The 10,294-nt window shown below is 50.3% G+C and overlaps 1 protein-coding gene across 1 annotated transcript; it reads right to left on the bottom strand.

Annotated features, from left to right (window-relative positions):
- Nucleotides 1-4,135: 4,135 nt before the first annotated feature.
- On the bottom strand, nt 4,136-9,783 carry LOC148774391 (uncharacterized). Its single transcript, XM_088830653.1, has 2 exons — nt 9,385-9,783; nt 4,136-8,590 (listed from the first exon to the last, which is right to left on the bottom strand). Exons 1-2 carry the CDS (start codon nt 9,706-9,708, stop codon nt 7,478-7,480), a joined length of 1,437 nt encoding a protein of 478 aa, XP_088686779.1. The 5' UTR covers nt 9,709-9,783; the 3' UTR covers nt 4,136-7,477.
- Nucleotides 9,784-10,294: the final 511 nt, after the last annotated feature.

Below are 10,294 nucleotides of genomic sequence, written 5' to 3' on the forward strand. Positions count from 1 at the left end.
CTTACTGTCCAGATGGCTCTGGAGCTCCTGTTTTGTCTAGCGTTGGCATCTGGCACACTGCCCTCTCTCCCCCACCATTCACACCTAAATTCAGATGTGGATGGTGACTTGCACAACTAAGATAAGCTGGATCGTTCTAACTGGACTTTGCTAGAGACCTCGGAGGTGGGGGACAGGCAAACGGGAAGGCTGGACCACACAGTCTGGTTTCAGTTCCGTGGTGCCACTGGGCCCCTCCTCCCTCAGCTTTCACATCACCCCACCCTCACCAGCTGGTACGGTGATGTCCTCAGCACTGGCCAGTGGGCTTCCACAGTGGAGCTCTCAGGAGCCCCGTGCTAAATGTGGACTCGGAAATGATGTCACCCAGCTTGTTTTTCCTATTCCTGCCTCCTTTCCACCAGAACCCCTCACCTAGATGAGAAGTGCCCCCATGCTTGGAGAGTGCATGGTCGAGACACTTCTGCGATTCCTGCAGACTCCCAGTGTCCCACCTGGGGAAGTCAGGATTGAGGTATTGATTGCTCTGAGAGCAGGTAGGAGGTGTTTTCAAAACCTGTCTACCCCTGGGTGCTATCGAATCTGTATCACCCTCGTTTTCCTGGAGCCGGGTGGGGGAGCTCACGTCAAATGCTTACATTATCTGCAGAATGAGTAATACTTGTTCTCTTGGCCTCTCCACCCTGAAGAGTTAACAGTTATTAAAATAATCGACAAGCTCTTGGAAATGTCAGGCCTCCACCGTTGAGAATCTAACAACAATTACACTGCACCCAGTGCCTCTGGGCTTTGTCAGTGGATTACTCACTTACCAAAGGCCAGGGTCAATGGAACACAACTTTTTTTTCTTAATAACCCCAACCCCGTGGTCCCCCTGAGGCTGGGGTAAACTCTGGTTTCCGTAAGACGGTGAACTTGGCCAAAGCTGTCATTAAACAGAAGCTAGGAGAAAGCCAAGCTTGTGGGATCAGAATGGGTATTAGCACTTAATGCTGTCCTCTTGAATTTCTGCATCTTTTGGCTTTTTCTTCTCCAAGATAGGTTCACGGAACACATGTGTCTGGGGACATAGTCATAGGTACTCTGGGAAAAGAGGGTTTGTAGTCCAGTGGATTTGGGGTCCACCACCTGGATACTCTCTCTGAGCTGCACAAAGTGCGTTAGCCCAGGTAAAGTCAGGAAGTCCTGCAATAAAAATACCTTCTGGATTGTGCTTTAGCCAGGGACTCCCAGACTCATTTGACAGAATAACCGGGGGTTATTAACTTCCAGGTGTGTGAGTGTTCCTTGGAACACATGTTGGTAAGCACTGTTTTAGGGTGCCTGCAGCTGCTGATGACTCCCAGTTCTGGGCCCTTTGAGATGCTGTAGCTCCTGGTTCTCTAACTTTAGGCTGTCTGAATCCTCTGATGGGCATGTTAAGGCATAGTCTGCAGGGCCTTCCCCCAGAGTTTATAATATAGCGGATCTGGGATGTGCCTGAGAATTTATTTTCTAACGGCTATCTAGGTGATAATGAGGCTGCTGGTCAGGAAGCACGCTTTGGGGACCACTTCTCGTAGCTTCAGGTTTTCTAGAAGTGGACATCCAGGAATTCCCATGAAAACTTGATGCATCACTGAATTTCTTGTGGATGTTGGTTTATCTTATCTGTCAATTGGGAGCATTGCTCACTTCTAGTGTTTTGAGGATAACCTGCCTGATGTGAGGAAGGGGCCCAGAGCATGGGCAAGTGCTAAGTTTTTAATAAATCTTACCTTTGGGGATCTAGATGTTGAAACATACTATAAAACGTCTATAATTAAAACAGTGTGGTACTGGTGCATGAATAGACCCGTGGGATAGACTGGAAAACCCAGAAGTAGATGTAAGTACATGATAAAGGTGGAATCTCAATGATTATTGGGGGTAAAGATGGATTTTTAAATACAGTGCTGAGCTGACTGAGTCATCATTTGTAAAATGATAAAAATAGATTCATATCTCGCAGCATACCTGAGAATAAACTCCAAGTGGTTTAGGGATCTACATGTAAAAAATGAAACCATGCACACACTATAAGAGTGAATGCTTTGAAACCTCAAGGTAGGAGGACTTTGTAACTATGATTCCAAATCCAGGAATAATAAGATTGATAAATCTGGCTAAAAAATTTTATGACAAAAGCCATGAGAAAACAAAGTCAAAAGACATCTGATGACATGGGAGAAGATATTCAAAACATGTATCACAAAGGATTAATATTCTTGAAGAATTCTTAAAAATAGAACCAAAACTCCAATAGAAAAATGAGAGAACTATCCAAACAATTTACAACAAAGATATTAAAATGGTACTGAAAGATAGGTAACTTACTCAAATCCACTCAATTAGAAAAATATAAGATGCTGTGGTCTAAATATTCGTGTCTCCCCCAAATTCATATGTTGAAAAGCTAATGTCTAAGGTGATGGTGTGAGGAAGAGGGACTTTAGGAACAGGATGATTAGGTCATGAAGGTGGACCCCTCTCAGGTGGGATTAGTGCTCTGGTAAGAGACCCCAACAGAGGTCCCAAGCCCCTTCCACCATATGAGGGAACAGGGGGACAAAGGCAATCAGCAGTCTGGAAGAGGACCTTCACCAGAACCCAGCCATGCTGGCACCATGATCTTGGGCTTCTAGCCTCCAGAACCCTGAAATTTAAATATCTGTTTATAAGGCCCTCAGCCTTTGGTGTTTTGTTATAGCAGCCTGAACAGACTAAGACAGCAATTAAAAGAATACTGAGATACTTAACTAGACTGGCAGAAAAAAAATACACGTCTCAACATGTTCTGTTGTTGAGGCTGTGGGGAAACACTCATACATTACTGGTGAGTGTGCAAGTTTGTACAACCCTTCTAGAGGGAAATTTTGATAACACCTGACAAACTACATATGTATTTACATTTTGATTGTGATCCAGCAACCCTACTTCTAGGACGTGAAAATATATATGCACAAGGTTATTTACTGCGACATTGTTTGTAACTGCAGAATATTGAAAACAACCTAAAGACTCATATATAAGACAGTGGTTAAATAAACCATGGTACATCCATACAGTGGAGTAGTATGCAGCTGTGAAATAGAATGAGAAGGATATCTGAACAGATGTGATACAGATTTCCAGGACATACTGTTCAGGGAAGAAAGTAATGTCCAAATGAGTATTTAGAGTATGCTAGCCTAAGAAAAATACACAGATATATAGGGAGTACAGGAAAGATCATCCAGAAAATAAGCAGATTGGTGGGAAAAGGCTGGAAAGAAGGAAAATTGAGTGGGTTCAGGGTTGCTGGGATGAGAGGGGAATGTACTCAAGTGAATGTCATTTTGGGTAACTGACTTTTAGAACCTAGTAATGTCTCACATACCACCCCCTGCCCCAAATAAACAGTTGACTAGGATATAGGGGAACAGAAGATGGAGTGCAAACACAGGCGAAGCTCAAGAGAATAATGACCACACTGAAGGTGCTGGGAAGAACTAACTGAAGTAACCCTGGAAAACTTATCTAGATTGGACCCAAGAGGAGTAAAGGTAAAAGTTACTTCACGTAAGTGCTGAACTACAGTTATTAAAGGTATTTCTCATAGGGATATATTTAGCAATTCTGAAACTATAGTAGGATCAATTTAGCAGACTCAATAGACTAAAACAAATAAGTAAATAATCTGTAGATTATGAGAGCTGTGTTTCTCACTGTTAGAGAAAGAAGTTATAAATAAGAGGAAGGGTAGAATAAACCCTGTGGTACTGGATTAGAATCAGAGGTCTCAGTGTGAAGTAATGATTTTAAAGTTACATATAGCTAGATATGGAAATATAGCTCTGTGTGCATATGCGTGGGTTAGTATACATACGTGTGTTTCCTAACTCTGTCCCGTGAGTGGGCTTAGAAGCAGTGACACCCAGTAAGATTGTGCAGACCTGGCACTCAGATCTGGGTCTCTGAACATCATTCTCTAATACAAGGAACCAGAGATCCTAGTGGTTTATTCCAGGGATGAGCAGGTAAATATCACCAGTAACAAGATCCATGGACATCATACATCCTTTGATAAGATGCACTGAGGACACAGCATCCTTTTTTTTTTTTAATTGTGGTATTCCTGCCCAAAATGGCTAACCTCATTCCAGCCAAAAAAACACACCAGACAAACTCAAACTGAGGGACATTCAACAAAATCACTGAATGGTATTCAGTTCTGATCAAAAGCATAAGATCATCAAAGACAAGCAAAGGACTGAGAAACTTACAGATTGGAGGGGGTGAAAGCTCACAAATGCCATGTGGGATCCTGGAGAGGATCCTGGAACAGAGAAGGATATTAATGGAAAAACTGGGGTAATTTAAATAGAGTTTGGCTCAGTGGTAAAGAATCCACCTGCCAGTGCAGGAGACGTGGGCTCAGCTCCTCGGTTGGGAAGATCCCAGGGAGAAGGAAATGGCAGCTCACTCCAGTATTCTTGCCTGGAAAATCCCATGGACAGAGGAGCCTGGCTGTCTATAGTCCAGTTCAGTTCAGTTCAGTTCAGTCGCTCAGTCATGTGGGAGTCGCAAAAGAGTTGGACATGACTGAGCGACTAAACAACAACATAGTTTGATGATAATTGCGTCAATATCAATGTCCTGTTCTTGCTCATACTGTGGTTGTGTACCATGACAGTTTCAGGGGCAGCAAGGTGCAGGAGAGAAGGAAATTCTTTGTGCTATTTTGCAACTTTTTTCTAAGTCTAAAAGTAGCTTAAAATGACTCCTTTCATGGGAAATGAAAACAGAACGCAATAAACATTATAATCCCCCAATTTTAATGTACGTATGTGTAGAAAAACAGACTGAAAGGAACTGCATCCACAACATAACATCGGGTATCTCCAAACGGTGGAAATTATGGTCATTTTGGCTTTTGTTTTCACATTCATCTGTCTTCTCTGTGTTTCCTACCCATTTGATGGTTTCATTTGTTGGAGACTTGGAAACACCGGTGAGTGAGACCAGTGTCTCCCTCATAGAGTTTATATCCTAGTGCATGAAAGGGAAAATGAATAAATACATTGAAGATACCTTTGTGCAGAAAACTGAACTAAGCTGATGTGATCGGTGGCCTGGGAAGGCCTTCATGAGAAGGTGACGTGTAAGGCGAGATGTGACCAACAAGAAAGAGGATGGGGAGGAGCGTGCAGTGGGGAGAGGGCAGAGGGAGCAGTCTTCACAGAGGCTGTGAGGCAGGGGTGGCTTTAGCTCGTTCAAGAGCCCAGAAGAAGTCTGGGTAGCTCAGCTGCAGGGGGCTTGTGGGGAAGCGGGCATGAGAAGATGTCAGAAGGGTAGGACGTGCCCTGCCTATGGCGCTTGGTATGGCCTTGGGAGCCCCGGGAAGGAGTGGAACAAAGTCATGATGGAATTTGGGTTTTAACGGAATCCTCAGCAGCTGGATGGAGCTGACTGCAGGGGATGAGGGTGGAGGCTGCGAGACCAGGGAGGGGACTGGTGTCCTCCAGGCATCTGAGTGAGAGGCCTTGGTAGCTCAGTCAGGGGCTCAGCCTTCTGTGCAAGGAGGAGGGACACGGTCAGATTTGGTTCTTGTTGTGACCGAGAACTGTTGTTGGATGAAGGGTGTGAGAAAGAGAGGAATCAAGAAGGGTGTCTACCTCGGGCTTCAGCTTTCCAGTAAGTGGGGAACACTGCGGGCAGGAGCCTGGGGAGAGAGCAAACGTTCTGTTGTGGCTTGGGACTGAGCCTATTCACTATGTTAATAATCAGAAAATAATGAGTAGAGAATGGACAGGGGCTGTAATCAGGCACCATAGGTGCCCTGGTGGCTATGGTTCCCGGCTCCGTCCCTGCTCCCACCTCATCCCTCTTCCTGAGGTTCCTAGCCTCTCTGTGTCCAGCCTAGCCTGTTCCCATCCTGGTCCTGATGTTCTTCTTCCCTAGGATGGACGCTTATGGCTGGGGTCTGCTCCAAAACCACCACTCCCACCTCCACTGGCTCCAGACACTGACAGCTCACCAGTTTGGGTGTTGACAGCTGGGTGCTATGTGGAGTACTTGGCATGAGTGGCTTGGAGGAAGGATGGATGGATGGATGCCTGACCAGCATGCCTCTCTCTTCCCAGTGCAGACTGCTTTCTGATTTGTCTCAAAATCTGTGTAGGGCCTGACCAGCTGTCAGGTTGGGAGGGAAGTGGGGCCAGTGTTCCTTAAATCCTTCCCTCCTGTGGTCCCCCTTGATTTTGGGACTGAAAATGGTAGAGTCATTTGCTTGGCTCTGGGGACAACAAGGCAGGCACCAACATTTATTAAGCACCTGCTGTGTACCCAGAAGGGGCCTTTACATGTATGGTCAGTCACTTAGTTGTGTTCGACTCTATGGGATCCTCATGGACTGTAGCCCGCCAGGCTCCTCTGTCCATAAGATTCTCCAGGCAAGAATATTGAAGTGGTTGTCATTCCCTCCTCCAAGGGATCTTTCTGACCCAGGGATTGAACTCACATTTCCTGCATTGGCAGGCAGATTCTTTACCACTGAGCCACTTAGGGAGCCCCAGAAGGGGCCTTTACCACCCCCTTTATTAGTAAACTTTAAGGCTCACCACCACCCTCACGGGTAGGCATCATCCTCCCCACTGGACAGAAGCAAAGCTGGGGCAGGTCCTGGGTGGGTGCCACCTGCCACTCCATAGAGAGGCTCTTGGCTGGAGAGGGAGACCACTCTCTCTTGGGCCGCCGTGAGGAATGCCCATGTGCATGTGTGTACACGTGCCTGGATGCACCCACTTGTGTGCATGTATGCATGCATATGTGGGGGCAGGAAAGGCTGGTGGAGGCGCACCCCCACTCCATGCAGCCTGGGTGGTGGAGGCCCAACCCTGGATGCAGAGCAGGCTCATCCTGGGCTCCCAACCGTGGCTTTGCTCTCTGTCAACCAGAAGTTAGCTGAAAGAAGGAGGCTGACAGACGACCCTGAACAGATGGATGGTGGATTACATGTCTGCTTGTCTACACAGCTGTCATGTAATCTGCCCTGTGACAGGTGCCTGAAGGATGCCAAGGGAGGCTGCTGTTCAGAGATATAGGGTGATCGTGCTCCCAAGGTCACACGCTGAGCTGGGATGTGAAGGGCACAGGAAGCGCCCCCCACTCCTGAGGTCAGTGGTATGCACACACCTCCTAACCCATCTCAGCGCCCTGTGAGGCAGATCTGACATCACCCCCACTTTGCAGACAAGGAAGCATGGTTCAGAGAGGTGTGGGGAGTGGCCCAGAGTCACACGGTCTGTAGGTGGCAGGGCTGGGACCTGAGACCAGCTGGGATGAGCAGGCTGGTCCCCGTGGATTTGGCTGGTGTCCCCACTGTGGTCCCAGACCCATCATTTCTTCAAGCGTCATCTTCCTGGAAGAAGAGCGGTTGGCTTAGGGAGTCCGACCCTCTTCCCTCGGAGTGACATGCTCAGCTGTGGCTCGTGTAGGATCCCCGTGTGGAAACTGGCTCCTCCAGCCCCTTAAGGGGGACGTAGTGAGCACTGGGGGCTCTTGTACATGAAGTGGGGGCCTGTGGAGACCTCCAGAGCAGAGCAACTCTACCATCCAGGCTGCCGCCTTCTCTGGCTGGCTCTGGCCCCACGAGAGGCTCTGATTGTCCCTCCTCCTCAACCCTGGGACCAGGGGTGTCCCCCAGATAGCCCGCTGGAGTTGAGGTTCTGAGGTGATGGGTGAAGTGCTCACAGAGCTCATCCATCTCCGAGGAAGCGCTTGGAGGCTCAGTGTCCATACCAAGGGCAGCAAGATCCGGCAGAGCATCTGGCTTTGGGGCCAAGGAATTCTCTGACAGACAGGGCCCAGACCTCTGGCGGAGCTGGCTGGAGACGGTGGCCCCTTTACACTCAGAAGCCCCGTTGGGGACCCAGGGCTGCTCACTGCTGCTACCCGAGGTGGCGGCCACCTCCCCCAGAGCTGGGCTGGGCCCAGTGCCTGGGCCCTGAAGTTGCTTCCCTTCCAGGCTGCTCCAGGGCTGGTCCCAGGGGAGCAAGGGTGTCCGGTGCAGCGCGAGGTCACTGTAGCAGGTCAGGAACTCCTCACTGTCAGAGCGTGTGCTGGCACGGCGCAGGGAGTCCATGGGGACCAGGGGGCCAGTCAGGAGTCCTTGGGGGGCTGTCGAGACCTCAGGGAGGTTCAAGACCACAGGCAGAGAGCACTGAGCATCAGGGTGTTTGGCCAGGGCGCTCTCAGTTCCCACCCCTGCTGAGGGATCTGGGCCAGGCTGGGCCTCCCACAGGGTCTCCTGCAGCCCTGTCTCTGAGCCAGGCCTATGGTGGGGCCTGGACACTCTCTCTCTGCCCGGCCCGAGGAGCTGCCTGCCCGGGGTCCTGAGAATGGCCTCACATGCAACTCTTGTCAGGAAGATCTCAAACACCATCTGTTTGGTGTCCTCCTCGCTGATAGCCTGGACCAGGGAAAACTCGACCTCGGAGGTGGCCACATAGCCCAGCCGGCCCAGGAGGGTGTGCAGGGTGTGTTCTGAAAGCACAGGCCGCACCCAGTAGGCGAAGCTCCCCGTGTACGTCTGGAACAAACAGGGTGCTCGTTAGGATGGGACTCATAAGAGCAGAGCGGCTGTGAGGGGAAGGATCAAAGACTGGCATGGAGGCTCCTGAGAAGCAGGAGGGCCAGGGCATGGGGCCATAAGGAAACCTGGCCCACAGGCATGTCGCCCCTGTCCCATTTTACAGAAGGACACACTGAGGCCCAGAGGCAGGACTTTTGTCTCAAGTCACACAGCAGAAGAAGGAGCCAGTCGGTGCCCTGGCCTGGAGCCAGAAGCGATGAAAGCCTTCCCGTGGCTTTCCACAGCCAGGGTCTTTCCCTTGTTTCCTGTGGCCTCCTCGTTGCCTGTCCTTTAGAGAAGCAGTAGAGCCTAGTGGTTTGGAATGGCACTGTCTGAGTCTGAGTCCTGTCTGGGCTGTGTATTAGCTGGTGACCACAGATCAGTTTCCAGGTGGCGCTAGTGGTAAAGAACCTGCCTGCCAATGCAGGAGACATCAGAGACTCAGGTTTGATCCCTGGGTTGGGAAGATTCCCTGGAGAAGGAAATGGCAACCGACTCCAGTATCCTTGCCTGGAGAATCCCATGGACAGAGAAGGCTGGTGGATTCAGGGTTGTAGGATGGAAAAGAGTTGATCACAACTGAAGCAACTCAGACTACAGATCAGTTGCATTAAACTCTTTAGCCCTCAGTTTCTCCAACTGTAAAATGGGACCAAAGTCAGTGGGCATGACAGACACATTGTTTCCTTCCCTACCCCGAGGCAGGGCCCTGGCCCCTCCCTGAGACCCTCTCTCCCAGAGTAGACACTTACCTTCAGGGACCTGATTTCCTTCCTCCAGGGAAACAGAAGCAGGTGGATAGAGACCAATTCCAGGAACTCCAGCGCCTGCACCAGTTTGTGGTCGATTTGCTGGGCAGAGCAGGGAGCCCCCGAGTCAGGGGCCACCTCCTCAGGCAGGTAGAGTTGAAGAGGGGGCCCTGTGTCCAGGAGCTGCTGAGCCCTGCTGGTGAGAGCAGCTTGCCTGCAGACCCCGAGCTGGCCCTCTCCTGCACGGTCCAGGTAGAAACTGATGAGGTCTTCGAGGAGGGTCTCAAGAGCGTCCTCGTTGGGACCCGGGGCCCAGGGCCAGCTCATGGCGGCTGTGAGGGGTTGGATGCAGACCAGAGTCCCGTGGCCGCCTAGGCCGCCCGCCTCTGTCCCGCCCCACGGCTCAATCAGGAAGCCGAGGAGGAAGTTGTGTTAGCAAAAGAGAAAGCGGGGCTTTGTGCGGTCTGTCGCTACTCCTCGTCCTAGAGCTGGCTAGGGCTGTGGCCAAGCAAGGAGGCTTTGTGGGTGCAAAGCCCGGCATCCTGCCGTGGGTGGGATGGTTCTGAGGTGTGTTCTACCCTGTCTCCGAGGGGGTCCCCCTGGGACCACCGCGTTGTCCATAGCAACAACCTGCTCATAAGTTCGTCTCTGCTGATTCAGCTCCCTCCCTTGTCTTCGTTCCTGGGTTGTTCACTGTGCTTCCTGGGATCACCTCCCACATCAACTACTTAGACCCAGAGGTTGAATCAGGCACAGGGCTTTGAGGGGGCTGAGATGGACCAGGCACCTGTGCACGCTCTCCTCTAGCCTTCATCCCTTCCCTCCCTGTCCTCCCTCCTTCCCGCCCCCTTTCCTTCCTTCCTTCCTTTTACCTACTACTTAATTCACTGATGCTTCACTCACTCATTCAGTC

Source organism: Moschus berezovskii, chromosome 22 (genome assembly GCF_049115385.1).
Source record: "Moschus berezovskii isolate FMDL1 chromosome 22, NW_MosBer_1.0, whole genome shotgun sequence".
Taxonomy (NCBI): Eukaryota; Metazoa; Chordata; class Mammalia; order Artiodactyla; family Moschidae; genus Moschus; species Moschus berezovskii.

Bases quoted from the DNA above. Each gene is read 5' to 3' on its own strand.
- LOC148774391 (XM_088830653.1), bottom strand. From the start codon at position 9,708: ATGAGCTGGCCCTGGGCCCCGGGTCCCAACGAGGACGCTCTTGAGACC. The intron at 8,591-9,384 runs GTAAGTGTCTAC...TGTTTGTTCCAG, and splicing joins AGGAAATCAGGTCCCTGAAG to ACGTACACGGGGAGCTTCGC.